Below are 21,276 nucleotides of genomic sequence, written 5' to 3'. Positions count from 1 at the left end.
AATAGTTGAATTTGTGAATGTGTCATTAAGGCCATTGGGAAACAGTTCTTAGAACAATGACTCTCCTTTTTTAATTTTTTATTCGATTTTTTTATTTCGTGCTATCCAATTGATAGTTAGTCTTGTCCCATCGCTGCAACTCCCGTACGGACTCAGGAGAGGCGAAGGTCAAGAGCCATGCCTTCCGAAACACGACCCTGCCAAACCGCACTGCTTCTTGACACACTGCTCGCTTAACCTGGAAGCCAGCCGCACCAATGTGTTCTAGGAAACACTGTACAGCTGATGGCACAAGTCAGCGTGGATGCGCCCGGCCCGCCACAAGGAGTCACTAGAGCTCGATGGGACAAGGACATCCCGGCCGGCCAAACCCTCCCCTAACCCGGACAAAGCTGGACCAGTTATGCGCCACCTCATGGGTCTCCCGGTTGCAGCCTTCTGCGACACAGCCCGGGATCAAACCCGGTCCGTAGTAACTCCTTTAGCACTGGGATGCAGTGCCTTAGACAGCTATGTCACTTGGGAGGCCCTACACTGGCTCTCCAACTCTCCCTGCAGAATGAGGAAGACATTGAGATCCCGCCCCCTGGGCATCTTAAGAGTGATGTCACTGTGTGTGTATGTGTGTGCGTGCGTGTGTCTGATGGCAAGCCAAGTGAAGGACATTCTTGTTCTAGCTCCTCTCCTCCTCTGAAAGGTTCTCCTATACTCCGTCGGAGGCGCGTGACTCAGTTTATGAAGTACCACAGATGTTCGTTAACTACTGTAAGAGAGGGATTCTAAGGCACGCACACACAGCTGGTATTATTCGCTGGAGTGTAGAGGAGATTGAGCGTTATCATCAGCTGAGGAGGAACATTGTTTCACACTCAACACATCAATCATTCTAACTGCTGGTGAGCCATAAAAAAAATGACGAGGGGCTTTTGTTGTATGATGATAGCTGGTCATTTCCAATGGCCATGTGTCTGTGTGCTTCTTTGCTGCGCTGATGCTTTCAATGGGATTAGAGGGAGCCTTTGTTTAAACTCCTCTGGTACATATAGGGGTTAAATAGACGCTCAAGACTTTCTCTTGAGTGAAAGGGGGGGCTGCAGAATAGATGCAGCTCTTTACACATACAGAACCTCTTGGACAGAGTGTAGCAGTCTGTCCAATACACACACACACACACACACACACACACACACACACACACACACACACACACACACACACACACACACACACACACACACACACACACACACACACACACACACACAACATGTGAACACACACACACACACACACACACACACACACAACATGTGAACACACACACAACCTCTGAGCAACCTGTGGCATTTGACACAGTGTTTGTGTTGGGCCAATGTTGTGGCGGAGAGCTCCCCAACCCTGAAATGTGGAGCAAACATTCAGGGAGATTTATTGATAGCAGTTTGTGTGGCTGATCTTTGTGAATGAAAATGGAGGTGTCTCTCTTCTTTTCCTGCTCCCGGCCTTGTTTTGCCAAGTCTCCCCTGACAACGGTAAACAAATATGGTTGAGCGGGAGAGGTATCATTACATTTCTCATTTTTTTACATTTTCCAGTGAAATTAAAATAACCTGACAGCTCCGCCAATCTCTGCGTCCGTACAGCCCCGTAACACTGAGTCATGTGAACTTATCCCCATGATGCCCCTCCTGACCTCTGCCCTTGTGTCATTAATACTCTAACAACTCTTATCTCTAGCTCCCTGACGATATTCACTAGTTTATATTGCCCTCGTTAAATATGTTTGGCTTGTCACTTATTTGGCTTTTCACATATTGGTCATTATGTAGAACAAGATAATGGCATTTGGCCAGGAGATAGGAAATGTGGAACAGGATGGAACAGGGGCCTGGCCTGTATGACGCTCACCAGTGCTGTCTGACTGCAGCCTGGGGATAAAGGCTCTCAACTGGCCTGGTGAGGCTGAGTGATACCAGACCTGGGTTCAAATACTATTTTAATTCATTTAAAATACACTGCTCAAAAAAATAAAGGGAACACTTAAACAACACATCCTAGATCTGAATGAAAGAAATCATCTTATTAAATACTTTTTTCTTCACATAGTTGAATGTGCTGACAACAAAATCACACAAAAATAATCAATTGAAATCCAATTTATCAACCCATGGAGGTCTGGATTTGGAGTCACACTCAAAATTAAAGTGCAAAACCACACTACAGGCTGATCCAACTTTGATGTAATGTCCTTAAAACAAGTCAAAATGAGGCTCAGTAGTGTGTGTGGCCTCCACGTGCCTGTATGAACTCCCTACAACGCCTGGGCATGCTCCTGATGAGGTGGCGGATGGTCTCCTGAGGGATCTCCTCCCAGACCTGGACTAAAGCATCCGCCAACTCCTGGACAGTCTGTGGTGCAACGTGGCGTTGGTGGATGGAGCGAGACATGATGTCCCAGATGTGCTCAATTGGATTCAGGTCTGGGGAACGGGCGGGCCAGTCCATAGCATCAATGCCTTCCTCTTGCAGGAACTGCTGACACACTCCAGCCACATGAGGTCTAGCATTGTCTTGCATTAGGAGGAACCCAGGGCCAACCGCACCAGCTTATGGTCTCACAAGGGGTCTAAGGATCTCATCTCGGTACCTAATGGCAGTCAGGCTACCACTGGCGAGCACATGGAGGGCTGTGCAGCCCCCCAAAGAAATGCCACCCCACACCATGACTGACCCACCGCCAAACCGGTCATGCTGGAGGATGTTGCAGGCAGAAGAACTTTCTCCACGGCGTCTCCAGACTCTGTCACGTCTGTCACGTGGTCAGTGTGAACCTGCTTTCATCTGTGAAGAGCACAGGGCGCCAGTGGCGAATTTGCCAATCTTGGTGTTCTCTGGCAAATGCCAAATGTCCTGCACGGTGTTGGGCTGTAAGCACAACCCCCACCTGTGGACGTCGAGCCCTCATACCACCCTCATGGAGTCTGTTTCTGACCGTTTGAGCAGACACATGCACATTTGTGGCCTGCTGGAGGTCATTTTGCAGGGCTCTGGCAGTGCTTCTCCTGCTCCTCCTTGCACAAAGGCGGAGGTAGCGGTCCTGCTGCTGGGTTGTTGCCCTCCTACGGCCTCTTCCACGTCTCCTGATGTACTGGCCTGTCTCCTGGTAGCGCCTCCATGCTCTGGACACTACGCTGACAGACACAGCAAACCTTCTAGCCACAGCTCGCATTGATGTGCCATCCTGGATGAGCTGCACTACCTGAGCCACTTGTGTGGGTTGTAGACTCCGTCTCATGCTACCACTAGAGTGAAAGCACCGCCAGCATTCAAAAGTGACCAAAACATCAGCCAGGAAGCATAGGAACTGAGAAGTGGTCTGTGGTCTGCACTTGCAAAACCACTCCTTTATTGGGGGTGTCTTGCTTATTGCCTATAATTTCCACCTGTTGTCTATTCCATTTGCACAACAGCATGTGAAATTTATTGTCAATCACTGTTGCTTCCTAAGTGGACAGTTTGATTTCACAGAAGTGTGATTGACTTGGAGTTACATTGTGTTGTTTAAGTGTTCCCTTTATTTTTTTGAGCAGTATACTTTATCTGGGCTTGATTGAGCTGGTCTGGTGCAGTGGAACCGATAGAATACTTGCAAAAGTGCAAAGCCCACCCATCTGGCACTCCAGGACTAGAGCAAACGCTTCAAGTATTTGAAAGATTTCTAATAGTATTTGAACCCAGGTCTGACTGATACACTAGGTTTTACCTCGCCAATCCTCTGTACTACCCAAACACACGACTGACACTTATTGGAAAAACCTATGAGTCATATTCCAGCAGGCAGTCAAACATTAAACCCCACATGAAGAATGAGTAATGGTGTAGTGGCTTTGAGAGAAGTCCCCGTGTTGAAGTCAGTTCATTTTTCATATGCGGTTATAGCCCTACACACTGCACATTTGACCACATCATTTACAATGCTTTCCACCATTATGAATACATATTATTCACAATGCATTATACATTACACACAGCCACCGGTGGTTCATAGAAACTAAACTGTTTAGGTAGCTGAGCCAAGCATGGGCGCCTGACTTTGTCTGGAAATAGGGGTGCAGAAGCTTGGGAGGGTGAGGTTTTTGACTTTTTTTTTGCGCCGTTGTTTGGAGCATTGTCACCATGAAATTTTTTTTTTATTGACTTGTCTCAGCATCGTACATACTTGATGCAAAGTGGGTGGAAAAGGCATATTTGGTCAATATTACTTACCCGGCACCAGGATAAAGTGACTAAGGGAGCAGTTGGAGTCGGTGAGGGGACACAATTTTGGGGGGTTACTGCATTGGAATTATATTGAATTCTACCTATATCACTCTATACCACCACAATAAACATAAAGTTCAAATGCCGAGACCATTGAGTGATTTTGAAGTGACAGGTTGGCGTGAAATCTGTAGCCCATCTTTGGTGCGCTGTACCGGCACAATGAACAGTGCCCTACACACTAAAGCAAGGCCTATTTAGCAGTAAATATAGACTATGTAACAGGTGAATTACCCTATGTGAATGAAGCAGTACACACAGCTGTCTTATACAAATAATGCAAACTAAATTCTGAAAGTAGTAGCCTAGTTATTCATGCAAAACAAAATACTGAATAGCAGTTTGGCTTAGAACACCAACACAACTGCGAATGAGAAGGAATGAATGTGAACAGATCAAAACACCGGTAGGCATACTATAGGGCTATAAACCAAATATCAGATCGATAAAGGCATGGCACAATCTATATTTTGGCTAGTTACATTAACAGTAAACAAACACAGTAAACAAAAGGAAAATACAAACAGCCTACTACAGCAAGATGCAGCCATGCACAGCTGTCTTGCCAAATAAACAGGCCTATAGACCCACTTCAAACATGAAACATCATGCAGCTCTTGAGTTCACGCAAAACTTTGCAATATGGCACAATACACTTATTTTTCTCAAATGCGACCCACCCATGTGATCAATTAAGCAATGCCGACCGACCATAAACACGGTTCCAAAACGTACAATTCCATTTACAACCATGAAAAGCAGTATGCTACTAAGGAAGCCTACATTCTATTTCTATGGTTATCTATTTCTACAATGAAACATACCGATATGTAGCTATACCCAGGGGCGTCATTTGGGTTCTTGCATTGGAATCATGTTGAATTCTGCTTATATCACGCTGTACCACAATAAACATAAGGTCAAATGCCGAGACCATTGCTTTTGACCAGGAAGGCACAGGTTGTCGCGATATCTTCGTTGCGCTCTATCAGCACCATAGACAGCGCCCTACACACTAAAAAAGGCCATTTTGGCAATGAAAATATAGTCTGGCTAAAGAAGTCATTTTGCCATTCCGTACCCTAGGTGTTTGCAGAAAATGACACCACTGGCTATGCCACCAAGATTTTGATCAAAAACCAACCAGCTAGATTTTCTTACCTTTTCAGAAGAGTTGAACTTTCTGAGTAATCGATAATTCCATTCTCCCCGAAATCTTCTTTTAAGGTCCCCCTCAAATGCCAGTTGGATTAGTTGAGCTTTCCTTGGGTGTAGAATGTTTTGTCTGTGCTGACTGATCACGTTTGTCAAAGTGGAAAAATAGTTCTTGCCCAGCTGCCTGTCATTAACAAGTGTTGACACCTCAGTTTCCATAGCACTCCGAACTTGTTTTCTTTTTACAGTGCAATGTATTTCAAATGCTCCTTGCTTGATGTTGGCCTTCCGAATCTTTTGCTTGCTTCCAGTCAGAATATCTGCCTTGGATGAAGGCTTTGTCTGCATTAGCATTGGACCCAATACAGAACTTTTGACATGGGAACCAAAATTCTGCATCTGCAGTAACCGAGTATTGCAGCCACTCTGGTCATATGAACCAGTTGCTCTTACATTGACATTGTTGGACAGAAAACCTGTGACTAGGGTAGAATTCTAGGCTAACCTGGGCTTGCTGTCTCTGTTCCAAGATCGTCAGGAACAGTCGGAGGTGGAGGGGAATGTGGAGCCATTATCCTGGCGGCACTTGTGGAAGGGGGGTAAGCTCTTCACAGAGAGCTAGCTGGAGCTCGGCAGCATCATCGCTGCTGGGCTTGCTGGCGGCCTCTGTGTGGTTTGGTTTCTGATATCCATTGTGGCAGATTAGCTGGTTAGAGCTAAATACTCTAGGCTAATAACATTAACGCCTTTTACAGCTAGCTAAGAAGCTAACTAAACTCTGTAGTGGTGAATTGGGTGAAGCAGCTTCAACTGTAAACTTGACCCATTCCTTATAAATCAAAAATGAAGGTGGCATTTTTACGTTATTCACATAGCCTACCACAAACGAACAGTGCTTTTTATGGAAACCCGAAGGAGTCATACCTAACCATCCGGTGGCTTTTTATAGGCCCGCTACACACACACACACACACACACACACACACACACGATACAGATTTCGTGGCAACCTGTCATGCAATCTTTTGAACTTTTTTGTTATTTTTATAGAGGGACATGAAAAAAATGAGGTGGCAAATGTTTCAACTGAGAGGGATAAGTCCCCTTTTGCCCCCTCATGGAGCCGGGCCCATAATCAGAACTGTTTTATCCAGATACAAATATCCTGTGTTTTTTCATTTGGTGCGTAGTCACATACAGACACTGTCACTGTTACTTTTATAGCTGAATGAAAACATTTTAACAATGTGATTTAACCGATTGAAGTTGGGAAAATATAGTCGCAAAAATGCTGAATGTTGTTAAATGCCTGTAAACCGCTTGGGGAGGAAAATTATTTCAGATTTAATCATGTAATATTAGGCCTACTGAGTATTTCTCACTATCTACTTGCGAGAGCTACTCATTGACAGCCCGCGAGCTACCAGACATGCAGTTTTCTGCTAAGGTGCAACCTTTGGTAGGCTGATGGACGGCTACTCATAGTCAAAGTTTGCGCTACAGCGAAGCCAAATCAGAGATGCCCATGCTCATCATGGTTCTTACATGGAAAGTGAAACGATACAATGAATTTGCTCGTGGTGAACACAGGTCAAATTATACAGTAACAACAACACCCCTGGACCAACACCATCGGACAACGATACGAATATATTTGCAGGTGCTTTTTCATTTTAAACATCAGTGGTGCGACACGTGTTTTCTAACCGCACTGAACCAAAACAGTGTTGCCAGGAGCAACGCAAAACGTTGAGTGGACAAAGACATTCGTCTTGAGGTGACTGGGGAGAGGGTGCAAAATGCAACTTGTTAATGATTATGTCATATGTAAAATGGACACATCTATGTTAATGCAGACTAGCTCAAAACGTTGCTAGACATTGAAATGGAGGAAAAAAATGAGTTGCCCCTTACAGACTCCAAGACATAATCCATTCTGAGATCACGCTCAAACATTGCAAACTCAAATTTGTCCCTATCATCTCACAACTTATTTCAGTCTGGCGCCTGGTTGGTAACTGTTTGTCTTGTTCAGTATTGTCACTTGTTTCTCTGTCCATGTGTTCCTGTTTTGTGTACCTTATTAAAAAATAATAAAAACATTTGATCACAAAAAAAAACTAAAGGAATACACTGAAAATGAGAAATTACCCAATGGATCATGGTAATTTTCTGGTAAAAAAAGTGTGTGTGGGGGGGGGGGGGGTGCAAAAATGTTTGCTCCCCTATTTTGAAACTGGGGGTGCAGCGGCTCCATTTGAGAGCCAGGTGCACTACCACCACAGTAGCCTGCCTGAGGGACAGAAGTTTGGCCAACGGACTGGTGCTCGTGCATGTGCTTGCATGCGCAGGATCTGTCTCACAGTGAGCATGGGACACTGTCATACACACAGGTGGGAGATTTGTTGAGTTTATCAGCTCGGCCCCATTAATTAGTGTAATTAGTCTTGCTGCGGGCTTTAAGTGCCCGATAGGAGCTCCGGCCCGTACGCCCACTCGCCCCGTTTGCTTTCAGATAAGTTTGTGAGCGCCTTAATCGAACACATTAATCACACAGCACTCCCCAAAGCCGCCACTCCGGTGTTTGCTGTTGCATTAGGACCTGTTATCTCAATTGGGGCCATTGGAGGGTGGGGTGAGAAAGGAAGAGGAAGAGAAGGGCAAGACTGCCTGCACAGTTATCGTTTAATCGCCATTGTTGAGTATTGTTAATCATTTTATACGATGATTAAGAATCTTTTAAGATTGCTATTTTATCATCAAAAACAGTGATATCAGTTTTGTTTTTTAATGTGCACCACAGCAATTTGCTATGAGAGGTTGAATACTCCATTATGTTTCCCTTATAATATAGAGATAACGTAGTAATTTAGAGGCAGTTCACTGTATGGACTAAATGAAGAGTCTGTAGCTAGGCCACCCCTGAAGATGGCTTGATCCCGAGCCACTTTGATGACTTTGCTCTTTTCCTCCAGCACTCTGTTTTTCTCTCTGAGCCCTCTTTATCCCATCTCTTCTTTATCTCTCTGAAATACTTTCATCCTGTGGATCCATCCTTCATCCCTTCTTTAGCATACCAAAACCTGCTCCATTTCCACATGCTTAAAGTGCCATTCATGCTAATTGGAGGCTGTGTGCTCTGTAAGGAGCCTGTAAGGAGCCCTCTGCAGGCCTATTTGTTCACCCAGCGGGGGGTGCTGTGTGCTGGCCGGATGTGGGTACCTCTCCTCCCCTATTCCCACCCCCCCGCCGCTGTCCCATAGTTCTCAGTCTGTGTGTCTCACTGGTCGTCATGGCACAACTGTAACATTGCCTCCTGTGCTGTGGCAGCTGTCCCAGTGCATTGTGTATGTGTGCGAGCGTGTGCACGTATGCGTGTGTGCGTCAGGGGGTATTTACCAGGCCTCTGTTTGCCCAGTTGGTTCCCTGCCTGGCTGCCTGAGAGTAACACACTCTGCCTTCATGGCTGCCATGTGACAGTGTATGTTGGCCTGCCTTGCACATCATGGCTGATTGGCCTAAGAAGGTGCCTGTGTGTGTACTCACAGCCACTGGTTAGCTAGGTAAATGTGTCTTATAGGATGTGTTAAATGTGTTAACAGGACAAAAATATTTAATCAGATGGACCCATCTGACTGACTGATTGGAGAATACTAGGAGGGGTCTCCAAGTCATTACATTATAGTGAAACACCCTCATATGCATGCACACACATACACACACACACACACAGGAAGGTGCGCGCGCACACAGAAACAGAATAATCACACATGACATTTACAGTATGTAATCCCAGATACACTTTTACTTTCAAGTCTTATTATGTCTTCACCCAAGCTTCTTGACAATAGTGCTTTGGATAATATAGGACGGCTGTGGTTATTTTGTCATTAGTTTTACTGGCCCCGGGCGAACGCGTGTTGTGTTACGCGACGGTGAGCCCAGTGTGTAGCACTGAAGGAACAAATTGGATCGGTATTACAGTATGTTAACCCGGTCCTATCCTGATGAGCCCCGCAAACAAATTGGATTGGTGGCATGTAAATCTGATGCAGTTTGATGAGCTGGAGGGCCAAATTGAATTTTCAACAATGTAAATCTGTATCGGTTCGATGGGTTTCCCGGCGGGCCCGGGCTACTTAAATCATCCGATTGTTCCTCCTGTTACCAGATACAATCTCACTTGGCCATTTGCCACAGCACTAATCTCTTTTTGATGGCTGCATAAGGATGTAGCTGCTGTACATTTCTGAGAGAGAGAACACGGAGACTGAAACTCCCTCTGCTCTGGCTCTTTCTCTTTTCTCTCTCTTTTTCTACCTCTTTCTCTCTCTATATATCACACTCGCATACTCACTCGGCTTCTTCCGCAGCAAGATCTTCAGACCCTGTACAGTTGGCATGGATTTTTCCTCACAAGATTGCTCTGATTGAGCCATCCTTCCATGTGTGTTCACTCAAAAGATTATTTCCAGAAAGTCAAAGCTGTGTATCTAATTGGATTCAGTGTTTTCTCCTTTTCTGTGCTTTAGCCCCAAACTTAGAAACTCAATTTGCAAACTAAACTCATTTGTTGGCTATGCCTTTTCAACGATCTACATTAGAATACACAGAATTGTATTTTATGGACCATTGTTCTATGAACCTTATGTAACTGATGATTGTGTTTTTGGGTTTGTTTCCACAGTTATCCGTACAGTGAAGACAGCAGTCAGGGAAAGCAGTACATGGACACCAGATGCCCTGCCTGGTGTGACCGCGTCCTCATGTCTGCCACAGCTAAAGACCTGGTTTTAAAGGTGAGTTTAACCTTGTGTATATATTGCCAGAGACCTAGCCTTAAAGGTGAGTTTAACCTTGTGTGTGTGTATATATATATATATATAAATATATGTGTGTATATATATATATATATATATATATATATATATATATATATATATATATATATATATATATATATAGCCAGAGACCTGGTCTTAAAAGTGAGTTTAAGAAGCTCAGGCACATACACACGACGTCCGGCCAATAACAGTCAGTGGCAGACCATCACCCTGTGGTTATTTCTGATTCAACATGTAGAATCTTGGATTGTCATCAGGGATGTCTTCACACTCTTGGTCTATGGGAATCTGCTCTTACTCTATCACTCTCTCCTCCATTCTCTCTTTTTCTTCCACCCGCTTTGTCACTCTCACCCCCCCCACCCACCCAGATGGAGGGATGTACTGTGTGTGAATATTCATCCAGAGAGTTAAGCCCAGTTGTCCACACAGACAGTATATATATCCCAGATCTTATAGAGTGCCAGTGGGCCATAACGGCTCTATAAAGCTGGAGCTCTTGTGCTCCCTCTGTCTGCTCATTCTCAAGAGTCAACACATTGGCGCAGCCCAAAGCTGTGGCCCACCACCCTGCCCAAATCCGGGAGAGGCATTGTGAACTATCAACCAATCTGCCAACTCCGTCCCTCTCCGTTAGCACAGCACCAGTTTGGGCTCCAGACTGTTGTCTTTCCCCAGTTGTTTGCTGGATTACATGACAAATGTACCATGCCTAGTCCCTCCCTTCTCTGTTCCCGTCTGGCTATGACGTTTAGAGAACATGGCGGAGCTGGAGAAGTGTTGCCTGGGGTTGGATAATACAAAACTGTTTCTAATACCTCTTTGGCACTTGGCATTTACACAAAGTGGATTTCTTAACATGTTTACTAATCAAAATCAAATCAAATATATTTATAAAGCCCATTTTACATCAGCAGATGTCACAAAGTGCTATACAGAAACCCATCCTAAAATCCCAAACAGCAAGTGATGCAGATGTAGAAGCACGGTGGCTAGGAAAAACTCCCTAGAAAGGCAGGAACCTAGTAAGAAACCTAGAGAGGAACCAGGCTCTGAGGGGTGGCCAGTCCTCTTCTGGCTGGGCCGGGTGGATATTATAACAGTACATGGCCGTTAAGCCCAGATCGTTCTTCAAGATGTTCAAACATTCATAGATGACCAGCAGGGTCAAATAATAATCACAGTGGTTGTCAGCACCTCAGGAGTAAATGTCAGTTGATTTTTTTATAGCCGAGCTTTCAGAGGTCGAGACAGCATGTGCGGTAGTGAGGCAGAGAGAGATGGTCGAAAACAGCAGGTCCGGGACAAGGTAGCACGTCCCGTGAGCAGGTTAGGGTTCCATAGCCGCAGGCAGAACAGTTGAAACTGGAGCGGCAGAATGACAAGATAGCACGCCTCGTGAACAAGTCAGGGTTCCATAGCCACAGGCAAAACAGCATAAAAACTGGGTTGGCAGCACGACCAGGTGGGATGGGGACAGCCAAGGGCTCAGGTCCTCTGGGTTGGAGAGAGGGAGGGAGGGAGGGAGGGAGGGAGGGAGGGAGGGAGGGAGGGAGGGAGGGAGGGAGGGAGGGAGGGAGGGAGGGGGGGGGGAGAGGGCGGGCGACTGACCCTAGCCCCCTGACACATAGACTATTGCTGCATAGATAGATACTGGAGGCTATCAGCCTAACTTAACATTTTCCATGATACTACAAGTTTGACAAATGCGTCCTTTTTTGTGTGTTTTCCCTGTTGGTTGCAGTTGTCAGCAAAGGAGTGTGTATAAATCTGTCATTTCAATTTACGCTCAGATGTCCCATTTTTCCTTTAATCAGCCCAATGAATAGATTACGTTTCTCCACCTATTTGATTACTGTGGTTTTTAAGGTGACAAGAGGAAAAATGTATTGTGTCTAAAAATGCACTCTCACACTTGATTAAATTGGAGATAGTCCCTGACAAGAGAACTGTTGGAAGGCATCTGATGTGATTAATGAGACTAGGCCAGCTCTAGATTTAAGTGAAGGCAGCCACATCGACATGGCATGGCAGGTGTTCAGTAGGTAGAAAAGGGTTAGAAATGGGGTAAAACAGAGAGATACTGTCTGAACTTGTCCTAAATGAAAACGCCTATTTTTGCTTTCCGTTGCAAAACGCTTTCCGACGGTGTGCACTACTGAACATTACCCTGTATGGGGAGAAACTGGCCGGCTGTCCATGGAGAGGAGAGACCCTTTATTGACCACAACACCAGAGCAATCCCTTCTTCCACAAAAGCACTTCTCTTCTGTAGCAGTGCCTGCCATTTATCTGATGGTCTCCAGGATAACAGCGCAGTACAGTAGTCCACTCCACAGTGTGAGTCTGCTCACAGCCACACACATCTTTGAGCCCCAGTACACAGGCGGGCTTTCCTTTGTCTGAACAAATGAGAATCATTTTTTTCTGTGCTTCTCATCTACTGAAGGCTATACAGGAAGGTTTGGCCTATCCCCCATTCCAAAACGCTTAAAGAGCCACCAAAAAGCCTAGCAATTGGTTCTATAAATAGTAGTTCTACAATTGATTTACTTTCTCAATTACAGGTTCATTGTTTAGAATTAAGGGAACGGGCTGAGTCTCCTTATGTTAAAATGTTCACAGATTGGCTGATGATGCACTGAGCATACACACACACACACACCACAGACACACACAAACACTCAGTCACTCCCGGGCAGCGTTACAGATTGTTGAGACATGGGCCTGTAAACAGGCGTCCGAGTGGCATCATCTATCATGGCACGGTCGGTTAACTCGCCATCATGTTATTTTCTGCTTGCCGAGCCCTAACACGCCAAAGGTTGCCCGCCGCCTTCGCGGCACAGCGCCGAAGGGTGGAAGCGCGGTAATGAATGCTCAGCGGAGCGAGCGCTCTGTTTCTGCAGGAGGGCCCTGGTAATTTGTTTATCTGTCTAAAGATTATGCAGGCTGAAAATCCACAGTTTTATGCTGCCTTTGTAAATTATCAAGTCTGTATGTGATGAATGTATCCAGGGCTGCGGGAGGCAGCAACTCAGGCATTTGGCAGGCGGTTGGGGAAAGTGCTAGAGCGTGGCCCCTCAGAGAGTCGGAGTGAGGTACCCCACCGCAAGGTGCACGCCAGCGCACCGGTGACCTTAGACTAGCAGGATAGGTTTGAAGTTAATTTGGATTTAAGTTTACGGCCCATTCTGAAGCTACTCTTGTGTTTCTTCTCAAGTGGCGGTGTTATTCACCTAATCACAGCTGACTGCTCTGACTATTTAAAAAGGATTTAGTTCTACCAGATAAATATGATTTATTATACTCTAGACCCGAGATGAATGTCTGTGTTTGACACTTCCTTTGTGTGAGATATGGAACATGATTTATTCATATGCTGAATCAGTGCATTTGTTTGGGAGTTATGTCTACTCACTCAATTCAATCTTCAAAGAAATGGTGCAAATTGAGTTTTAAAGCTGTATTTAACACCATTTAAACCCTGTTGTTAGTTATAAAGAATGCATATGCATTCAGGGGTAGGCTAATACTTTAGGACCAGATTTACTTATAGCTCACGAAATGTCTAAGATAATAAGATTCCTGTAATAACATTGTTCAATTTTATCAAAATAAACAAATGTTTACCTCAAAATGGCAACGAATACAATTATTTTGCACTCTGGTAGGAATATTTTCTCTCAATTATGTTTTATTGTTTGTTTACATGCTTATACTACTCTGTATTCAGCGTTGTGTTAATGTGTTGCATTTTTTTTCTCAGCCTGAAAATGAGGAGAAATACTTGGTCTACGACAATATAGGGCCCAACGTCTGCATGGGGGACCACAAGGTAACATCACAGGCCTAGCTCACTTCTGGGTTGTATTGTGTTGTGTGTGTTTGTCTGTCTGCATGGATTTGTATGTGTGATTTGGCTGTGTGAAATCAAGTACATTATTTAATCATGTTCTATTGTTTCAATTGAAAACTAAAAGTTTGCACTATTGAAATGTGGGGTTTCCAGTCATTTTCAATGAATGCTATTCTGTATTGTCCTTGATTTTGAAGAATATGACTTGTAAATTAGATTAGTACAACTACCTTATCATAACCAAAAACTAGTACTCCATTGACCTATTACTGCAATTGCTTATGAACATATTCTGCATGTGTCTATAGTGAAACCAAAAGTTGGCTGTGAACAGTCATATTGAGATCAGAGGTTCTTTTGTCATGCTGACTTTATAGACAGTATTTAACGCAGTCCCTCCAGACTGCAATGTTCGGCAGTGGCTGTTAAGCTGACAGAGAGAGAGAGGCGCCTTAAAGCTGAAGTCCTCAGTCTTTCATCATTACATACTGTAGACTGGACAGTAGTGTGTGTGTGAGGTGACCGGAGCAGTGAAACAGACTCCACCAGACCTAGGCCAAGAACCACACGCACCCGCTAAAATCACATTCTGCTATGTTTAAAAAATGTCCAATGTAGTTAGCACGCAAGAGGAAATATGTGCACCCCTGGTATGCGAGTTTAGGCTGTGTGTAATGGATGGTTGTGTGTGTGTGTGTGTGTGTGTGTGTGTGTGTGTGTGTGTGTGTGTGTGTGTGTGTGTGTGTGTGTGTGTGTGTGTGTGTGTGTGTGTGTGTGTGTGTGTGTGTGTGTGTGTGTGTGTGTGTGTGTGTGCTTTAAACTTGTATTGGCCCCCTTGCCTTTGGCCCTTCCACTCAGGGCAGGACTGTTGCTAACTGTCTTATTTGTCTTTCTTTGTCCGTCTGTCTGGCAGCCTGTCTACCTGTCGTTTCGATTAACAGCCGGGGCAGGTAAACCTAATGCAAATAAGCACAAGTGTTGTAACGTGCAGTGATGTCGTGGTAAATATTTTTCTTTATTATTATGAATAAATGATTGTTATTATTGCTTTTTACTGTTATTATTATTATTATTAACAATAATATATTTATTATTATGCTTTCACTTCCTTTATCTTTTGCATTTTTTCCCCCTTTGTATAACACATGGCCTGATGCTGATGCAGTATTCTCATGGCGTGTGTGTGTGTGTGTGTGCGTGCGTGTGCATGTATGTTTTCTTTATTTTGTCAGGGAAGTGGTGCCAAAGGGTGGAGAAGATCTCTGCCTGAAGCGCCTCTGTGATAAGAACCAAGAGTTGGACACCAACACACACACAAACACACACACGGAAGACCCTATACAGACTGTTCAGCAGTGCTGACCAGTTGCAGTTGTTCTAACACTTCATCCATACAAGCTGTTGTTTTTCCACACAGCACATCAGTATCTGGACTACCCACCCGAGAGACGTTTGAGATAAGACACACCTCACTGACCTTACCATTGCTACGCACCCCATTCCCCCAGAAAAAGGAAAAAACTATTTTACAGCCTTGTTGCCAAAACTCTAGTAGAAATCAGTCTTAACTACATTATTTTAGATACCATACTTGCAATTGTAGGTATGTCTCTATGTATAGGAGCTACTTCCATACAGTATGTAAGATGTTTTTAAAAAGTGCAATGCAAAAAAAGTTGTATATCTATATTGTTAGGTTTATTTGTACATTGGACAGTATAACATAGAGTTGTTGATGGTTTTAGTGCCATTGTCTCTCTTCTGACCAAACTTTGTGGTCCCACTGTTTAGAATATATACATATTTTCGGTTCATTTCAATTACTTTTTATTATTTTTTATTATTTTGTCCGTTGCTGACTTGTGTGCCTAACACACTGCCATGCCTCACACATCAGCTGAATCTCATTTTATATACTGTACTTTTTAAAGAGAGAATTTATCATTCTTAACACAATTGTTATGAAGTATATGGAGACAATATGGCTGCTTGGGTGTTCCATCAGCCATGACCTTTGAATCTATCATTACAAGTGAGAAAAAAAAACACTTTTTAGCCAACATGATTCATACAGTATAGCGTATCCAATGATGTTTTAAGCAGTGCCATAGACCATGCAAGTATATAAGATTGTTTCATATATAGCACTCACATTATTCTTATTCTTATTCTAACTTATTTCTATGTAATGATATTATGGTTCTGAATGTGATGTTTTTAGATAGGCTTTGGTATTCTTAAAAAAATGTAAATGTGTTTTTTTTTTGTGTGTGTTTTCTACTGCATTATAGTGCCAAGTATACACAGAATGAAGTGTGAAAAGTCAACATAAAATACACCAGTCCAAATGATAGATAAAGGCCTTGATTATACAACAACAACAACGCTAAAGGCAGGAAAGACTTGGAAGAATTGCTTTTTAATTTTGTATGTAGCCTTCAACAGCCTTCATTGCTATGTTGCAAATAATTTCCTCTCATCGCTCGTTAGAGCATTAAACTGCAATTAGGGGAGGCTGTTGATGAAAAGCGAACGTTTCCCCTTATTGATTTAATTTACTACACTACAGAGCTCAGACTGTGTGAAGCCGTTAGATTGCTTCTTGAGTTTTCCATCTAAATCACCGCAAGTTGAAATGATTTTGTGCCTGCTGCAGACTTCATGTTGTCTTGACAGTGTGATTTGGTTCGCGGGCAAAACTGCTTGTTTTTCCCGCTGGTCACGTGTTAAGAGAAGCAGCAGTTTGTTCACTCCTTTCAGCAGATAGAGATTATATTCTACCCAATGGACGGCATGGCCTCTAGTGTTGATTATGCGGTTCTCAAGCAATAAAACCATTAGAACAAAATGGGTGTTTTGTCATTATTCCACCGCATCTATCACTTCAGCATTGCGTCTGTACCACACAACAAGATGCTATTGACAACGCCTACTTATTTGTGGATCTTGATCAACGTGCATGCATGGCCAGTGGACACAACCCTACTGAAGCTATTAAAGTTCAAAGATGAATATTTCCAAAAATGTTCCTGCTTCCATGATGAGGTTCGTGGTATCACATCAAGTTAAACCATGCAGCCTAAAGTCTCCACGTTGGTAATTACTCGGATATAGGCATACCATATGAGTATTGCAGATAGCCTGGCCCTGTAGCAGAGCTACAGAAAACGATGGATGATGAAAAGTGGCCAAATTCTGTTTTCAAGTTAGAACCAGCGCAGTCACGTAATAACTCCCCAAAAATGTAATAGAGCAATAATGAAACGTGTATCGAAATACATACAAAATGCAATATGTAGTTAAATGGATTATAGCGCTATGGAAAATTATATTTGTTCCAAAAATGCAGCTTATTAATGAGGACTTTAATTAGCCCATAGAATAGTAATTATGCTATTGCGCTTTAAGCATGAATAAATGTATAATGTCCCAATATTTAATAACACCTACACATCAGAGGTGTTAGTTCAACAACAACAAAAAATCGAACTGTTCTGAAACGTGTGAAGTCTCAAATACTTAGTCGAGATATGCTAGTCTTCACACTCTTCTTCAAACTATTATTTCCACATTAAAGTGCAAACAATAAATTGGCCTAAGCTATATAGGTTGTAATTTGGGGTTGTGACGCAAACGTATCTAGGCTAACCTAAGCAACACCCCATTCCAGTTGCCATTTAATATATGGCTTTGTAAATCTAAACATTTTCATTTTTGGAACATAGAGCAAATTATAATTATATTTTATATGTAGCCTATATTTATGAAATTCACTAGGCTTTGTGTAAATGCATACAGTAAGTAGGTCTAGCATTTGTAGGCCTGATCACCACCATCACAACGCCGTTGTTTAAAAAAAAAAGTCACATCTTGAAAACAACTAAAGTTTCACAAGACGTAGGCCTATTACGAGTTTAGTATAGTCCTATACTTTCACCAACGCAACTAACATTGAGCTATTCGGACTTGGGCAAGGTTTACAAGAAAGAACTAAAAGGGATCCAAAACATCTTTGATGGTCTTGGATAAAGGAAGAAAACAGGTTTCCGATTATTATAATTTACCATACCCGCCTTTTTCAGCAATTGAGTGGGTCCCAATCAATTTCAGACTATTGGTAGGCAGCCTAATTCAATGAAGAGTAATTTCAGTGAAGTGGAACAAAATTCCATATTAAAAACAAACGCTTGTTAAATAATTTATTCATAATACAAAGTTTTTTTCCCTCCATCTTCGCGGAAGCAATAATACTCTCTTATTCCAACAAACGATTATCCAGTTCTCTATTTTTGTTTGATGAAGTGAAACAAATTCCTTCAAATTATAAAATAAAACAGTTTAGATCGTTAAAACAAGCTTTTTACATAATTTACAACGTTTGCATTTATACATTGTGTACCTTGAATTTAAAATGGTAAAGGTGGAGAGATGGGCGACATTATTCTGCAATATATAACAAAATGAAGCTATAATATTGAGAAGGTATATGCTTATCAGGATTTGCGGGAAAAGCCTGCCATTTCTTGTTTACATTGGTTTAATAACATAACTTACTCAGTAAAAAATATATACATCTCACATTTTCGTCTGTACAACATAAATCATTCATACCACCCATCAGCGCCCTTTCTCTCCTTTTGAACAATTTATACCCTGGTTAAATTAGCTTTAGAAGCATCATGGAGTGTTTGAGTCTTTCCTCGACAAGTTCTCAATGTCATCACAAGGTGTCCGAGCTATTGCTGCATGGACTGATCAAGGAAAGGTTTGTAGCCTTGTGCTTTTTCAGAAGTCTCGTGATTTTTTCGTCATCTGAATTTGGGTCCAGAGGTTTGTTGTACTCATCATCGTCCTCATTGTCCGAGCTTTCCTTCATCTTCTCAGTTTCAGAGTCATGTTTCTTTTTGGCTGTGGCCATTTCTGCTGCGTGTCTCTTCCGCCATTTGGTTCTCCTGTTTTGAAACCATACCTATTGGGAGAAGGAATAACATACAATTAGCCACTTAATACATACAATAATAAATAAGATATTCTTGGTAGTATAGGTAGAAATTATTATTCCAATATAAAAGTCATTATCTGAGTCGGAGCCAAGAAAATACTAATAGCTCCAATTGCATAATAATGACAACATGATAACAACATAGGCTAATGCCAATAATGTTAACCATATTGCCAATAATAATAATAATAGGCCTACTAATACTAAGCATGCTAAACATATACTTATAATATACCATACTACACACAGAACAGCCAAATATGCCAATATTAATTTTAAGACAATCATCTATAAATAATGGCTTCATTACATTTTAATTCATGTCAAAAGATAACTCAAGTAATAATAGATACCTTGACTTGACTTTCAGTCATTCCCAAAGAGTAAGCCAGTCGAGCTCTTTCTGGGCCAGCAAGGTATTTCGTCTGTTCAAAGGTTTTCTCCAATGCAAAAATTTGCTGTCCAGAAAAAGTTGGTCTGGAGTGTTTTTTCTTGCCATCCTTGTCGAGCATCATGTTTGCTTGAGCTACAAAAAAGATTGAAGAGTCTAGTCAAAAATATGTAAACACAACAGTGATTAGTATTTCAACATCAGTAGTAAACAGTTCTCACGATTTCACTCTTGGAGAGGGACTTTGTGTTGACTAACATAGCTAGGCTTGCACATTAATTAAAACACTGAATATAAAAAGCAACCAATATAAATGGAAAGCCCATCGAATCATTATGTATAGGTCGTCAATATAAGCTAAGTTATTAAAAGTAATTTACAAGAAGCAGCACAAAATAAGCTACCCAACAAATTCAACAGATGTCTGCATTAAAAAAGTAAAACATTTTTGAGCAGCCTACAGACATTTTTTAAATTTCTATAACTGCGTTTCTATAACATTTTGCACTCGACACAGCCAGACAGCGAACTTACTAGGACAGGGCACTCGAGGATCCCTCCAAGGGGAGCTCTGCATCACTCCAGGCCAGAATATGGGTGCTCTCCCCGGGAGCTCCGTCAGGGGCTTCGGGTACCGAGAAACGGCCGCTGGGTTAAAGTACATTCCTGCAGTGGTAGCCAAGCCGTTTATCCTTGGAAAGCCCGAGAGCAGCTGTCCAGCTGAGTTGATAGGTCTACCCAAGATATCACTAATTCCATGTGGTGTCCCCAGGGCAAGCTGCGAGTTCAAATGAGTAAGAGAATGCGCCTTGAAGCCCGCATGATTCTGCAAAGTGTAGGGAAATAAAGACGTCTTCATTTCGGTCATGTTGTGCAATGCTGCCAGCGGTGTACTGCCTAGGACGAAAGCACTCTGCCGGTTAGCATCCATCTGCCCAACAGCTAACATTGGAGAGCATGAACCACCAAATTCGCTCGAGTAAAAATAACAATAAACCGAGGAAAGGAATATAAAGGTGCTGAACTGGTTGATAAGCAGAGGCCACTACAGGTGCTTCAGACGTATATCCTGGATTACCGCAGCCACTGAAGGTTGAAACTTCCGAAAACAAAAACACTTATTTAGGAGAGAAGTTCTCTTGCGTTGTCGGGCAATAGTTTGATCGAAAATGTCTCTCCAAATTCAGACTGTCAATAGTGAGTTTGCCGCATGCGTCCACAGCGAGAATCCACTCGGAAGTTGGAGGATCTGATTTAGTTTTTTGGTGGTTTTGATGGTGACCATAAGGGTCGGCTTTCTTCGTAAATTGACTCGAGCTATGGTGTGCGTGAAGCGGGATGCACTGATAACGGCGGAGCCACCTGCATACGCATTTTCCCCATTGGATAATGTTGAGTGAGAGTGCTCTCTGATTGGAGGGAACGCACTCGGGTACTTTTCATGTGCGCCACTTGGACATAGCCACACTATTAATGCATTTAATATATTACTGTACTATTAATGATGCATCGTACTGTAGAAATAATTGTTTCAAGATTTGACTAAAATGATGCATATACGTTATGACCCATTACCGATGACAATGTAAGTAGGCTACATCATTAAACTCAATAGAATTATGCTGCAGGGCCTACTGATGTCATTGTTACCAGTGATTTGAAGGAGGTTGAAGATAAGATTACACGCATTTCTAGAAGACACATC

General features: G+C 42.7%; 2 protein-coding genes across 4 annotated transcripts in view; one reads left to right on the top strand and one right to left on the bottom strand.

The window, feature by feature from the left end:
• Window positions 1-17,026, top strand: part of LOC106576776 (inositol polyphosphate-5-phosphatase A) — a 280,882-nt gene extending 263,856 nt beyond the window's left edge. Inside the window, exons 13-16 of one of the 2 annotated variants that reach the window (XM_045700743.1) lie at window positions 10,163-10,274; window positions 14,089-14,157; window positions 15,092-15,128; window positions 15,411-17,026. In XM_045700743.1, the coding sequence (XP_045556699.1) occupies window positions 10,163-10,274; window positions 14,089-14,157; window positions 15,092-15,128; window positions 15,411-15,448 (256 nt within the window). In that variant the 3' untranslated portion in view covers window positions 15,449-17,026. Of the gene's footprint in view, window positions 1-10,162; window positions 10,275-14,088; window positions 14,158-15,091; window positions 15,180-15,410 lie in introns of both variants that reach the window. The other variant, XM_014154171.2, reaches the window with a different exon arrangement.
• Window positions 17,027-18,363: 1,337 nt separating this feature from the next.
• Window positions 18,364-20,939, bottom strand: LOC106576777 (homeobox protein Nkx-6.2). 2 transcript variants are annotated; one of them, XM_014154173.2, is made up of 3 exons: window positions 20,106-20,939; window positions 19,534-19,727; window positions 18,364-19,147 (listed from the first exon to the last, which is right to left on the bottom strand). In XM_014154173.2, the coding sequence occupies exons 1-3, from the start codon at window positions 20,518-20,520 to the stop codon at window positions 18,899-18,901; spliced, it is 858 nt and encodes a 285-aa protein (XP_014009648.1). In that variant the 5' UTR covers window positions 20,521-20,939; the 3' UTR covers window positions 18,364-18,898. The 2 variants fall into 2 exon arrangements, with proteins under 2 accessions (XP_014009648.1, XP_014009649.1); XM_014154174.2 differs by having other exon boundaries at window positions 19,534-19,706; window positions 20,106-20,934.
• Between the last annotated feature and the right edge of the window lie 337 nt (window positions 20,940-21,276).

This window comes from Salmo salar, chromosome ssa18 (genome assembly GCF_905237065.1).
Source record: "Salmo salar chromosome ssa18, Ssal_v3.1, whole genome shotgun sequence".
NCBI classification, from domain to species: domain Eukaryota; kingdom Metazoa; phylum Chordata; class Actinopteri; order Salmoniformes; family Salmonidae; genus Salmo; species Salmo salar.
The sequence above is the reverse complement of the archived record's forward strand: the minus strand, read 5'-3'. Positions and strand labels throughout refer to the sequence as shown.